This window comes from Gymnodraco acuticeps, unplaced genomic scaffold (genome assembly GCF_902827175.1).
Source record: "Gymnodraco acuticeps unplaced genomic scaffold, fGymAcu1.1, whole genome shotgun sequence".
NCBI classification, from domain to species: Eukaryota; Metazoa; Chordata; class Actinopteri; order Perciformes; family Bathydraconidae; genus Gymnodraco; species Gymnodraco acuticeps.
Window position 1 is genome coordinate 12,509 of NW_022990449.1, and position 15,151 is coordinate 27,659.

General features: G+C 43.5%; 1 protein-coding gene across 14 annotated transcripts in view; it reads left to right on the top strand.

The window, feature by feature from the left end:
* Nucleotides 1–4,690: 4,690 nt before the first annotated feature.
* Nucleotides 4,691–15,151, top strand: part of rims1b (regulating synaptic membrane exocytosis 1b) — a 60,165-nt gene continuing 49,704 nt past the window's right edge. For 4 of the 14 annotated variants that reach the window (XM_034225688.1, XM_034225690.1, XM_034225687.1 and 1 more), the window contains exons 1-3: nucleotides 4,695–4,857; nucleotides 6,137–6,438; nucleotides 7,298–8,187. In XM_034225688.1, the coding sequence (XP_034081579.1) occupies nucleotides 4,843–4,857; nucleotides 6,137–6,438; nucleotides 7,298–8,187 (1,207 nt within the window). In that variant the 5' untranslated portion in view covers nucleotides 4,695–4,842. Of the gene's footprint in view, nucleotides 4,858–5,062; nucleotides 5,442–6,136; nucleotides 6,439–7,297; nucleotides 8,188–15,151 lie in introns of those variants that run through there. The other 10 variants (XM_034225692.1, XM_034225693.1, XM_034225694.1 and 7 more) reach the window with 8 other exon arrangements.

Below are 15,151 nucleotides of genomic sequence, written 5' to 3' on the forward strand. Positions count from 1 at the left end.
GGGCTACTTAACATGAATAATCACAGTTACTATCCTTTTACTCCATCACATTTAAAAAAGAAATAGGCTATTGTTATTTTAACTCCACCACAGTAATCCATCATCAGCTCTACTTTTTAGATCAAGTTTTAACTCACAATTGATCATAACAGGCTTCAACATATACATTTTTATATATTACCAAGTGGTTTCATGTACAACCCACACAAGTATCATGCTAAATGAAGCTCTGTTGCTTGGATATCAGATCCTGATGTCAGCGTAATATAAAAGTACATAACGATTGATGTGTAACTTAACATAATTTACTAGCTAGCCGCTAGCTGCTAACTGCCGCCTCGTTAATATAAATCCAGTACCATGCTGTCATGAACGCGCGGTGCTGTTACGTGTACGCAAATTCACGTGCTTAATGTGAACAAGCCTTTTGGGCGGCGTGGTTAAAGTTGCGCATGCTCTATGAGTGCACATACGGGTACTTCTCAGGCATGCCGGGTAATCTGTGACGTTTCGCTCTCTCAAAAGTTGGGCCATTTTGTCATCATGCGCCATTGAGCAACTCTCATAGGAATGAATGAGGCCCCGCCTCCCACGCTGTATCCAGTTCTTATTATACATCCATGGGCTAATGGCGGACTCTGGTGAAGGCATGGGTGATAGAACGTCTAGGCACGTCGGGAGCGGAGCACATATGTGATGACGTCAGACAGATTCAGTAAAAATGTTTGAGTACTATTACCAATATGACCCTAAGTGGTTGAACACTGTATACACAATATTAAAAATCAGTTCATAGTCATCAGAAAATTAGCGGTGAATTAACTTTTTTAAATGTTTGAGTTAAAACAACCCATTTTCTTTCAGAAGCTTGTAATGTTCGGTCTTACAGTGTGCAAGAACACTGGTGATTCTGTGAAATCACTGGCTGATTAGTGGTTTTTCAAAATCACTTAGTTACTAGTGATTCAACAAGTTACAGAATTGTATAATTATATAAAAATAGGTAACATATAGTGATAAAATATAGGTTACATACCTTGTGTTGTGAGAAATGACAAAAAGATGGTTCCAGAATGATTCAGAAGTAGGAAAATTAATAAAGCAACCTCTGGGTTAAAAATAACCCAGGCAGGTGTTCAACTGCAATTGAAGCCCTAATAACCCCTTTGACCCAGCATGTACAACCCACCAGTGTGTTTACAGTACCCAAATAACCCATAATTATCACTAGGGCTGAACGATTAATCGATTTTAAATCGAAATCGCGATTTGAAATGATGCGATTATCAAATTATCGCCTGCGATTTATTTTAACATTTTTTTTTCTTCTTGTGTCTCAGTCATCCACACCAATCAGAAGTGCTGTGCTCCACATGTACCAGCCATTGTTAATCAATGTTAACTCTGTTAACTGCCTTTGCTTTCTCACTGTCTTCATCCCCACCAACTCATAAAGCTGGCAATGTCCTTGATCTCATATTCTCAAGGAACTGCGCTACTTCTAACCTCTCTGTAAACCCGCTCCACACATCCGATCACTTCTTCATTTCATTCTCTCTACCCCTTTCCAAACATAACGAACTAATCTCTTCTCATCCTGCACCTGTCCGCCGTAACCTTCATTCCCTCTCCCCCTCTACCTTTGCCTCCTCTGTGCTCTCAGCCCTCCCTTCCTCTGACTCGTTCCAACTCCTACCTCCAAACTCTGCTGCAGAAACTCTCCTCTCTACTCTCTCATCCTCTCTGGACTCTCTCTGTCCTCTCACATCTCGGCAGGCTCGTCTGTCCCCTCCTGCTCCCTGGCTCGATGACGCACTGCGTGCTAATATAACCGTCCTTCGGGCAGCAGAGCGGAAACGGTGGAAATCCAAACACCATGACAACGTCCTAACCTATCAGGCTCTCCTCTCCTCTTTCTCTGCTTCGATCTCTCAGGCAAAAAGCACTTTCTTTCAAGATAAGATCCAATCTTCCTATTCTAATCCCAAAAAACTATTTTCCATCTTCTCCTCCCTCATGGACCCTCCAAAAGCCTCTTCCCCCTCCTCCCTTCTGTCAAGCGACTTTGTTAACCACTTTGAAAAAAAGGTTGATGATATTCGCTCTTCTTTTTCTGACTCACCTTTACTCACCGCTGGGTCACCAGACCCTCCTTTCACCAACACACTAACCTCCTTTTCCCCTCTCTCTCCAAGTGAGGTTCTTACCCTCATTATCTCTGCCCTGCCCTACCACCTGTCCTCTGGACCCTATCCCTTCAAACCTCCTTCAGACTATCGCTCCTGATATTCTACCGTTTCTCACCCATTTCATCAACACTTCTCTAACTTCTGGTCACTTTCCAAACAGTCTCAAGGAGGCAAGAGTAAACCCTCCTAAAGAAACCCACTCTCAACCCGTCTGATGTTATAAACTACAGGCCTGTCTCTCTCCTCCCGTTCCTGTCTAAAACACTTGAACGCGCTGTCTTTAAACAACTCTCCTGTTATCTCCATCAGAACAACCTTCTGGATCCGCACCAGTCTGATTTCAAGGCAGGTCACTCCACAGAAACTGCCCTCCTTGCTGTCACTGAGGAACTGCACACTGCTAAAGCAGCCTCCCTCTCCTCTGTCATCATCCTTTTGGACCTGTCTGCTGCATTCGACACGGTGAATCATCAGATCCTCCTTCGCACTCTCCAAGAACTTGGAGTTTCAGGCTCTGCACTTTCCCTCATCACCTCATACCTCAAAGACCGCACCTACAGGGTTACTTGGAGAGGGTCGGAGTCCGACCCTTGTCAATTAACTACAGGGGTCCCTCAGGGCTCTGTTCTCGGTCCCCTCCTCTTCTCCTTGTACACAAACTCGCTCGGATCTGTCATTAGCCCGCATGGTTTTTCTTACCACTGCTACGCTGACGACACCCAATTAATTCTGTCCTTTCCCCGCTCAGAGACCCAGGTCGTTGCACGCATCTCTGCTTGTCTAGCTGACATCTCTCAGTGGATGTCTGCTCATCACCTCAAGCTCAACCTTGACAAGACTGAACTGCTCTTCCTTCCGGGAAAAGATTGTCCCACTCTTGACCTAACAATCAACATCGGCACCTCTGTTGTTTCCCCGACTCAGACTGCAAGGAATCTGGGTGTGACCCTAGATAACAAACTGTCCTTCACTGCAAACATCGCTGCTACAACCCGCTGCTGCAGATACACGCTTTACAACATCAGGAGGATACGTCCCCAGCTGACCCAGAAAGCCACGCAGGTTCTGGTCCAGGCTCTCGTCATCTCACGCCTAGACTACTGCAACTCCCTCCTGGCTGGTCTACCTGCATGTGCCATCCGACCTCTGTAAGCTCATCCAGAATGCAGCGGCTCGTCTGGTCTTCAACTTTCCTAAATTCTCCCACACCACGCCGCTCCTCCGCTCCCTTCACTGGCTTCCGGTAACTGCTAGAATCCACTTCAAGACAATGGTACTTGCGTACCATGCTGCGAATGGATCTGGCCCTTCCTACATCCAGGACATGGTTAAACCGTACACCCCAGCACGTGCACTCCGCTCTGCATCAACGAAACGACTCGCTGCACCCTCGCTGCGAAGGGGACCCAAGTTCCCATCAGCAAAAACACGTGGGTTTGCTATCCTAGCTCCAAAATGGTGGAATGAGCTCCCCATTGACATCAGGACAGCAGATAGCTTACACACCTTCCGGCGCAGACTGAAAACTCATCTCTTTCGACTCCACTTCGAGCAATAGAACTATTAACAAAGCACTTATATACTAATAAAGGACTGGCTTATCTAAAGCCAGTTGAGTAGCACTTGAAATGTTTTTGCTCTATGAAACCTGATGTACTTATATGATTCTGTTTTCTTCAAGTTTGTATTTTGTTGGTCGAACGCACTTATTGTATGTCGCTTTGGATAAAAGCGTCAGCTAAATGCAATGTAATGTAATGTAATCAGAAGTAGCCCATGATAGAAGGTGATAGACAGATTGATCCAATCACCTGCCAAGTGCTTTTGAAAGTGCCTGCCCTTTCCAAATGGCTTCCAATGGAGCTTTCCTAGATGGTTTCTGAGTCAGGTTAGTACTGCTCCATCACGTGTTTCTATTACAGGGTGAATCTTAAACTGAAGCTTGACTTTAAAGCAACCCAACGGAAGTTTCATGTAAGTTTAGTTCTTTCACTCGTAGCTCGGGCTGCGGGGGTGCTAGAGACGGGAGCACGTTGATACGACCTTCCTAGCCGGAGTTCTGGCCGCATTTTACAATAAACTTCCGTTGGGTCGTTTAAAAACAAATATCGCAATTCGAATCGCAATCGCAATATTTGTCAGAAAAATCGCAATTAGATTTTTTCCCAAAATCGGGCAGCCCTAATTATGACCCAGCCAAATCAACCCAGCAATGTGTTTATAGAAATAACCCAGCATTTTTTAGAGTGTAGCGTCAACTGTTGAAACCTCACACCATTTCAAAAGTTTGGATAAAAGTCAAAACATATTTTGTAAAACATGTCAAGATCCTTAAAAAAACAAAGCCTCAAATTTGCAACAGAACCCGAATTGTAGTTCTAAACAATACATTATTAAAAACGACTTCTTCAGGTTGAACTTTAACAGTTGTGAAGACACATTTGACTGTTTTATTTGTCTGAAATTTGAGCGGTGGGGAACACATTTGTTTTGCTGTACACAAATTCCCCTGGGACGAAAGGAGGAGGAAGGCTCGGACGTCCGTGCTGAATCTCTAACCTGGGTGTGCCTGAGCCCTGAGGGGGATGAATGAGGCAGGAGCGATATCCTGTTGGTTAGAAGTTTTTGAATTGTGAGCTGCCGTTGTCATCTGATGAGTTTAAAAATGGTGAGAGGCTGAAAGGATTGTTGGCCACTGCTAATCTGTCTCCCCCAGCTGAGGTAAAGATGTGGAGAGAGAGAGAGAGAGAGAGAGAGAGAGAGAGAGAGAGAGAGAGAGAGAGAGAGAGAGAGAGAGAGAGAGAGAGAGAGAGAGAGAGAGAGAGAGAGATAGAGAGAGAGAGAGAGAGAGAGAGAGAGAGAGAGAGATGGCTGGGCTGCTTCCGACAGCTGTGGGCCGTGTGGACAGCTGATTTATTTGAGATTAGTCTGGACATGCGCCAACTGGGATTCAATCAGGCCATGATGAATGTGCTTTGGCGCTCTGAAGGCTAACTGCTAAACTGACTGCTAACACTCCGTGACAGCGGCCGTCAAGGAGTAACATTTTGGGGTTTCCGGAGGTCCCAGAGGTGTTTTAGTTGTTCAACTTCTGCCAAAGGCTCTGCAGTGAAATACAAGGGACGACCGTGTTTCCTCTTTGCTTTGGATTTGTTCTCGGACTATAAATCGTTGGGATTATAAATACTGAGGGAGATAAACCCTGTTTGTGTACCGTGGAAGTGAGGGGATATTCAGTAGCCATGGCTACATGTGAGTATTTGATGTTGTCTATAGGGTTTGATTTAGAAGAGGAAGAATGAAATGTTATCATGGTGACTGTATATGGCTGTAGTCATCCAATGTTGTGCATTTCATAGAATCTAAATGACAGAGAATGATTTAATGTGCAAAGAGGATGCACTAGAATGGCTTTGAGCTTTCTCTTTTTGGATTAAAACAATATCGTACCGTTTAGATTACATTTTCCCTTCCCCCTCCTCCACTACAGCATTATTTTTAGCCCTCTACAGACTGATATTTTTATTGTATCACCAACATGAGCATAACACATACAAAATAATATTGATGTGTTAAAGATTTTAAAAAAGCAATAGAGTTTACATCAATAGTCCGACGGGCAGGTGAAACATGACCTCTTTAGGGGTTCTGTAGATGGTCACTGGGCTCACAGAAAGTGGATATGTTGGAACAGTCTGTCATGTCTGAGTGTTATCTTACATTGATTAGCTGTAACAAAGGAAGGAAGAGAAAGGACCGCTTTCCGACATCTATGAGCTATAAAAGGTGTTCAACATTTGTTTGGGGTATATTTTAAAATAAATGTATGTTTTGTGATTTGTTAGACTTTTGTGTCAAAGGCATGCCATATCACTTTTAGGTATTCTATTAATATAATGTCATTCTTTAATACTACTTTAATGCTTCTCTCCTTTCAACCTTTGTAGGTAATGTGGGTATGCAACCTGTGCCGTAAACAGCAAGAGATTCTCACCAAATCAGGAGAATGGTTTTCGGGGTCGGGGGTGCAGCCTGGGAGCCGGGGCAGCTCCTTGGACATCCCAGCCATTGGAGGTGAGGCCCAGCGGGACAGGAAGCTACTCCGCTCCAGGTCCCAAGCCCCGCCCTCCATCACCAACTCCAACGCAGGTCCGCCGGACGGGACGCAGCCCCCCACCGGTGTCCCTGCTGCCAAGGGGGCAGACACCATGCCCGGCTCCCGGTCCCAAAGTGAACCACCGCGAGAAAAGTAAGGCGTTAACAACACGTCTGAGATATTTTACAAATGTACCTATTTGAATGAACATAAAAGGCATTGAGAATGGTAACCATGATTTGTCAAAACCCAGAAAGCTAGGAATGCTTGCTGGCTAAATCTGATCTGTTGTTTTTTAATCCCTGGTGTATACAAAAATAAATAGATCTATGTATTTCCAGCTTAACTATTTGAGAAGCTAGGTCACAGATTTTGATCTTGGGACGCTCAATCCATTTTGAGGCAGAGTGTGTGATTTTAGAAAGTAGTTTTGTCAGTTAGTAGTTTTATGTGTAGAAAAAGTGACAATGGTTAATTCTTAGCACAGGATATTTTCATCTTCAAAGAGCCAAAGGACTTATTGTCATATACAAAGTAACTACAGTGTAGGTTTGGCAATAATACAAACTTAAGTCCCAAGCCCAAAACAATGCAACATAATACATACAGTATGGGACTTAAAACAATAAAACAAATGACCAATTAAATACAAATGGATTAGAATAAAATGGTGCAGTTTATGTTGCAGACCAATGTGCGAGTAATGCAGATGAAGTCAACTATATACAGAAATAAATAAATACATTTAGCTTAATAATGCTGAGAATGTTGTAAGTGAATTAAATGCGGGAGTCTATACAGTATACCTGTAAATTGAATAAGATATACAAGAACAGAATGTTAAATTAATAATAATAATATAATAATAATATATTAATTTTATATAGCGCTTTTCTGGACCCAAAGATGCTTAAATCTTGTACAGTGAAATCAAATGAAATACTTATATTTCTCTACAAAGGCCTGTCAGACTGTATGAAATGTTGGTATAATGAATCCTCTTCTCATACAGGAAAAGGCCAGTTTCCCTCCATGAACAAAATGGTAAAGGAGGCATGGGGCGGGGGAGTGGCCGGAGACCTGGTGGGAAGTTGTCCTCTCAGTCATCCCTGGATGAGCGAGTGGTTCCTGGGGAAAGAGGTGACAGACGCTTAGGAGAAGGACGGAGGCTGGAAAAGATCCACTCTCAGGACTACGAGGACGGGGAGGGGAACTTGGGTCGTTCAGAGTCGCACCGGAGACGCCCAGAGGACGAGGAGCAGAGGGAGCGCCAGCGCCGGGAGGAGGAGTTCCAGAACCGTTACCGTAGTGATCCCAACCTGGCACGATACCCTGTGAAACCACAGAAGGAGGAGCAGGAGATGCGCATGCATGCTAAGGTATCCAAGGTCCGCCATGAACGACGACACAGTGATCTGGCTATCAACGAGGTGGGACTGGGACCTGGGGAAGGAGGAGGGGGACGAGGGGAGGTGCCTGAGAACCGTCTGGCCAGGAGGGGTGGGGGTGGGGAGGGGGACAAGGCCCTCCTGGAGAACCACCGAGCCTACTCTGTGGATAGGACCGTGGGGGTTGGAGGGGGAACTTTGCCTGCAGGTGGAGTGAAATCAGGACCCCAACCTGGGGGACCGGTGCCTCCAGATTGGGGCCCGAACAAAGGCCACCTAGAGCCCGGTACAACACGGACACCAAGGGTTAAGGGTGGGGACAACCTGCTGAGGAAGGACTCTCAGAGTTCGGACCAGTCGGAGTCTTTGCGGCCGCCCCCTCCACGGTCATACAAGAGCAAGCGCGGAGTCAACAAGAGGCAGATGTCCATCAGCAGCTCAGAGGAGGAAGGCGGCTCCACGCCCGAGTACACCAGCTGTGAGGACGTGGACATGGAAAGCGTCAGCGAGAAAGGTCAGTCAGACAGATGTGCTCACTCCGCTAGCTTACTGAGCTAAATCTATCCACCGCATACCTTGCACTGTTTGCTGTCATCCATGTCCTTATATTAGACACTGTTCCTTATATCTGCAGAAGCTGTCTCAGCTCTCTTTGTACCCTCTTCAACAACTCTTAACTAGCTCACATGCTTATTCTGCAGACATGATCCTCATCCTCTCTACCTGAATCATAAATGATCTCATGTTTGATCTTTGAAAAAGTTGTTTGCTCATCATTGACAAGAGCACTTTCCATCTTTGCCTGTATCACCCACTGTGTACCCAGTGTAGTGTGGGCAGGATTAGCGTCACAAGCTAATTGTTGCTGCTTATTGACCTACGGCTAATTCTTTGAAAGCTAGAAAGATTAGACACATGATCAGACAGACATGTTAAGGATAGATTAAAAACATGAAATCATTGTAAAACAACATAATAAACCCTTTTTACCCTTTCCCACGTTAACATTTCCCTAACCGTGGCATCTAAAATAGCCTTGTTAGTGGAATTACGATATTGTGTGAAAAAGCAGAGATATTTCGACTCGTAAGACCATACGACCATACGAGCACATTCTAATTTCTTAGTGTAAAACAATATGACAAGTGATAGGATGAAGCACCCACCCAGCACACAGTGAATTACTATCACTGTGTGTCATCTACACCCTGTGCGGTGGCTCAACCCGGCTCCTCCCAGGACAGCTCTCATTTATTTGGAGAGTTCCTGTGATTGAGACCAGCAGATTTGTGGATTTAGGTCAGTGGCTCGCATGCTACGTAAAGCTTCGCAAACAGCCAGCTGCACCAGCCAACCATGGACCACCGGCTGAAATCAAGCTTGGCTGTGGTTGCATGCTGCATCGCAACCGCTGGTTGGATACCTTTGCATTTTTCAGCTCACAGCTGTTAGCGAGGCGATGCTAGCCTGTACGACAAGCCACGGGAACAGGTCTCAGTTCCAGAGGCAGTAGGTAGAGTTTGCAGTCAGTTTATCTATCTCACTAGTCACAGAAAGGGCCTGTTCCAGATGTTTTAATCCAGATTACTATAACTCAGGGACTGGTAATGGGTAGATGGTGTGGATTGGGATTATTAGCTCACTCTTTAGCTAGCTGGGCCTCACAACAGGATGTCTCTTATTGCTCTCCTCTGTGGCATAAAGCAATTGCTGCTGGATAATGTGCAAGATGTTTCTCTATATAGATGCATCAAGTTAAGTGACCTGGTCTTTTTTTAGATGTTTCATGAGGTCTGTTTCAATCACCCGTTTAGAATAAATGGCATTTCATTCAATGTTTACATATTGGGTTTGATGTCAGCTGATTACATTTTCTGGTCTATATTTGTATTTTGAGCTATTGCTAGAATCTTTAAATGCTTAATGTTAAACACATGTTGACAGCTTGTGCTGCAGCGCCTATTTTCTCTCTCTGTTAGAGCAACATTAGCATTCAGTTGTGCGTGCCACATTCAGGGCCTTTTAACTTAGTTTTGGTGTCCAAAGCCGAGGGAAATATCTAGCTTTTGTGATGCAGAAATGCGATTAGAAGATACATGATGCTATTCATATGAAGTGAATGTACTCAATAAATTATCTGTGAGTATTTTATTACAAACAAGCTTTCTGCATGAAGGACTGAGAATAACAGAGTACAAGCACTCAGCAAGAGTCTGTGAGTCTGAGTAAAGAGTGCTTCAGCACTCTGTACGTTATTGCATTGGCCACCTCAGAAAGCACTGGTTTCAAACCAGTTACAACGGCTGTCCATCTGTTCAGTGTTGAGATATCCCTTTCTCGTTATTTGGAATCAATGGTAAAACCATCTTAAATATGGTATTAATTGGTGAAAAGCTTAGAACGAAATGTCACCATTCTGAGTACAACAGGGTTGCCAACTTGGGGTACCTGGCTGGTGAGATTTTGATATCATGGGTTTAATTACACATATGCACTAAATGACTGCTATCATGTCAGCAGCGGGACCTTAGCATATATATGGGATATATATACAAATACACAATATTGGACACAGACTATAAAGGGCACACAGTTTCATTCACTAATGAAAGTCAAACACACGTTTGTTTTCCACTGTTTTATTGTGTGCCTGTTACGATAAGCAATGAATTGACTTATCATACGATCAATAAAAATGAACTCGATAAATTGCCATTTACATGAGGATGTGACTAGCAGTTTGAAAGGATGTACTTGAATTATTATTATATATTATCATTATGTCAGTGGTCTAAAATGGTCAATATTATCGTTTATCGCAATAATTTCTGGGAAAATGTATCCAACAAAATTAATTATCGTGAGAGGCCTATACATGAAACACACACACAAACAAATCTACAGACTTACTCCAAACTGCCAAATATATTAATTAACACACTCTCACTCTCATATACTCTTTGACTCTATTTTGGCCTAGTAGAACAATAAGCAGCAGACTTTTACATGTTATCATTTCTACTGGATCTTAGATCTGCGCATGCGCAATACGGGTCGGGGATTGACCAACCGGCTCCCACTGCTCTGCTGTCTGTTAACGTTGTTAAGAGTGGTGGGGGCGGATCGACAGCTTGAGCAGCTGTCAACTCAACATTATAACCAACCAAAAACGATCGCCGGTTCATCTTGTTTTTGGCGTGAGAATAGTTTGGGCAGCGTGAGAGCGTGAGATTGAGAGTGAAAGCGTGTGTCACACGCCTGATGCGTGAGAGTTGGCAACCCTGGAGTACAAGCAGATCCAGCAGTAAACACCTCTTTATTCTATATTGAGAGACATACGAAAGGGCTGACAGGGTTAAATAAAGTTATAATAAAATGTTCAACATACATCTCTGTAGGCTCTCCACTCTCTGAGACCCCTCTCACAATGTCACATTGTTTTTATCCCACCACTCATACATTACTTTTGTAGACATATCAATTAAAAACACTTAAAGGTGGGGTAGGTAATGTTGGAGAAACCAGCTGGAGTGCGCTAGAATTTGAAAATACACAGCCGGGAGAAATCTGCCACTTCCTTACAGAGCTCCTCCTTCAACACACACGGACGCACACATGACCAATGAGGGCACGAGATAAGTTTGTGCACAGATGGAAGGCTGACAGGCAGTTAGGCCATCCAGTTACTTTAGCCGGCTCAGATGATTGGTCGTACTTTCTACAGTACTACGGCTTCCACAGATGACATGTTTTATGGATTTGTTGTCAAAGCACTTCAGATATTCATTGCTATCGGGATGTTAAGAGCATTCCATGGAATATAACAACAAGTGTATCTCGAGCCGGTTTCTCAAACTTACCTTCCCCACCTTTAAGTCATATTTGACATCTTACTATTGAGTCAGATGACTTTGGATTTGTAGTACTGTTGAAAGCAAATGAAAGCAGTAGAATGTGATTTTCACAAATGAATTGTTTCATGTTTAAATTTCAAGATATATTGACAGCAAAGCATAGTTCTAGCAAATATAACACGTTATTCCTAATCTTGTTTTTTAATATAGTTCCCAGCTGCAGCTTTAGGTGGCTCCGTATACAGAACATTATAAAAACACCAAATAATAAAAACTTGCTGTGATACCATGCTGGGGTGGCTGTGGCTCAGTGGATAGTGTGCTGGACTTTGAATCAGGGGGGTAGCAAGTTCGAGTCCCACTGCAGTCAGCATGTCGTTGTGTCCCTGAGACACTTCACCCCAAATTGCTCCTGTGGGGATTGTCCACAGTACTGAATGTATGTAAATCGCTTTGGATAAAAGCGTCTAACAAGTAATGTAATGTTTACAGTAAAACCTGGTGGTAACTGTTTTATAAAGCAAGCACAAATATCTATGTTGTATCAAATGATTAAGTGTCTGTCTTACAGATAAGCATAGGCTTCTTTAATATTGAGCTATGCATAAGGTGAAGAGCTATAACAGCAGAATTGGCAGTGTGCACATTCCACTGGTTGAACTGTCAACATAAAAAAGCTTAATGGCTCCACTCCCCCAAGTCATCATCAACAGATCGTAATAACAATAAGGCCAGTGTATAGTGTAAAGTGTATACAGCATTAGTTTATTTTATATTTTTGTAAAAAAAATCTAAAGTTAAACAGGACATTTACAAGATTCATAATTTACAACATACCCTGACTCATTATGTCAACTATATTTGAAATGCCGTTCACTACATGAGTTTAATGCAGAGCATCGAGCCACTGCGTGCACATAGCTCGGATTACAAGCGATTACAAGACATTTTTTTAAAGCACGGACATAGGAGGATATTATATATTTTCCAGCAGAAACAGTTGTGTATATGTTCCACAAATTCTCTTAGCAGGATCATTGTTAACAGTGTTTACATTGTGGTTCCTATTTGGACCCACCGGATATACAAGGGTGTCTCTGGGACTTTAATGACAGCAGGTCTGACTCTGTGATTTGAAATAGAAACAGAGAGTGATCCAGGTAATTGGCTTTCTTCTTTGGTGTAAAGAAGAGCACTAAGGTGATAATGGTTCCTAGAAAATGGGAGAAGACGTCTGCTGTTGGGATGACACTGTCCTTGTGCATTTTAGCCTCTATTGTGGGTTGTGAGTATGTGTGTGTGTGTGTGTGTAGGTGGGTTTGTGTTTGAGATATTCCTACATTTGCCAAAATTAGTATGATTTGAGTTGAACTTTAGTGTTCTGTATGTACTGATGCATTGAAGTGGAAACAGGTTTTCTTTTCGGAGCAAACCTAGTTTTTATTTACATTGTAATATGCTTTTATAATTTTTGGAGAAATCTTGTCACAATGAATCACAATCACGGGTAATAACCGGAAAAGCATGACATGGGACCTTTAATAAACACTAATTACAGTGGGGAAAAAAAGTATTTAGTCAGCCACCAATTGTGCAAGTTCTCCCACTTAAAAAGATGAGAGAGGCCTGTAATTTTCATCCTAGGTACACTTCAACTATGAGAGACAGAATGGGGGGAAAGAATCCAGGAAATCACATTGTAGGATTTGTAATGAATTCATTGGTAAATTCCTCGGTAAAATAAGTATTTGGTCACCTACAAACAAACAAGATTTCTGGCTCTCACAGACCTGTAACTTCTTCTTTAAGAGCCTCCTCTGTCCTCCACTCGTTAACTGTATTAATGGCACCTGTTTGAACTTGTTATCAGTATAAAAGACACCTGTCCACAACCTCAAACAGTCACACTCCAAACTCCACTATGGCCAAGACCAAAGAGCTGTCAAAGGACACCAGAAACCAAATTGTAGACCTGCACCAGGCTGGGAAGACTGAATCTGCAATAGGTAAACAGCTTGGTGTGAAGAAATCAACTGTGGGAGCAATTATTAGAAAATGGAAGACATACAAGACCACTGATAATCTCCCTCGATCTGGGGCTCCACGCAAGATCTCACCCCGTGGGGTCAAAATGATCACAAGAACGGTGAGCAAAAATCCCAGAACCACACGGGGGGACCTAGTCAATGACCTGCAGAGAGCTGGGACCAAAGTAACAAAGGCTACCATCAGTAACACACTACGCCACCAGGGACTCAAATCCTGCAGTGCCAGACGTGTCCCCCTGCTTAAGCCAGTACATGTCCAGGCCCGTCTGAAGTTTGCTAGAGAGCATTTAGATGATCCAGAAGAGGATTGGGAGAATGACATATGGTCAGATGAAACCAAAATAGAACTTTTTGGTAAAAACTCAACTAGACGTGTTTGGAGGAGAAAGAATGCTGAGTTGCATCCAAAGAACACCATACCTACTGTGAAACATGGGGGTGGAAACATCATGCTTTGGGGCTGTTTTTCTGCAAAGGGACCAGGACGACTGATCCGTGTAAAGGAAAGAATGAATGGGGCCATGTATCGTGAGATTTTGAGTGACAACCTCCTTCCATCTGCAAGGGCATTGAAGATGAAACGTGGCTGGGTCTTTCAGCATGACAATGATCCCAAACACACCACCCGGGCAACGAAGGAGTGGCTTCGTAAGAAGCATTTCAAGGTCCTGAAGTGGCCTAGCCAGTCTCCAGATCTCAACCCCATAGAACATCTTTGGAGGGAGTTGAAAGTCCGTATTGCCCAGCGACAGCCCCAAAACATCACTGCTCTAGAGGAGATCAGCATGGAGGAATGGGCCAAAATACCAGCAACAGTGTGTGAAAACCTTGTGAAGACTTACAGAAAACGTTTGACCTCTGTCATTGCCAACAAAGGGTATATAACAAAGTATTGAGATGAACTTTTGTTATTGACCAAATACTTATTTTCCACCATAATTTGCAAATACATTCTTTAAAAATCAGACAATGTGATTTTCTGGATTTTTTTTCTTTCTCATTCTGTCTCTCATAGTTGAGGTATACCTAGGATGAAAATTACAGGCCTCTCTCATCTTTTTAAGTGGGAGAACTTGCACAATTGGTGGCTGACTAAATACTTGTTTGCCCCACTGTAATTAGTGTTTATTAAAGGAATGCTTTTCCGGTTATTACCCGTCCCCTTGTGTGTTATGTAGCTTTTTCTGCATGTAAACGGTCTGCAGTCACAAACCCTCAAAGTACACCCTGTAGCGAGTAAAACTCTAACACAGGAAATACCTGTCTATGCTGCCCCAGAACGCCTCGTTGGACATTTCTCTTTTTCCATTTTTTTCTTCTTCCTGGTCACAGTGACGTAACAGTCATAGACAGTGACGTAATAGCTCCACACTCACTCAGCCTTATCTTTTCTCTCTGCGGATCTCCATACACAGCCTGGCTGTGTGTGTGTGTGTGTGTGTGTGCTCAGGCTGAGTTCCGCGGTGTCTCGCTGTCTCGCAGACCCCACGCAGCAACCAGGAAACGACACCAGTAACCCAGCTCACACTGTCTGCTCCTCGAGCCCCAAAGGGCGCAGCAGCGAGCCTCGCAACGT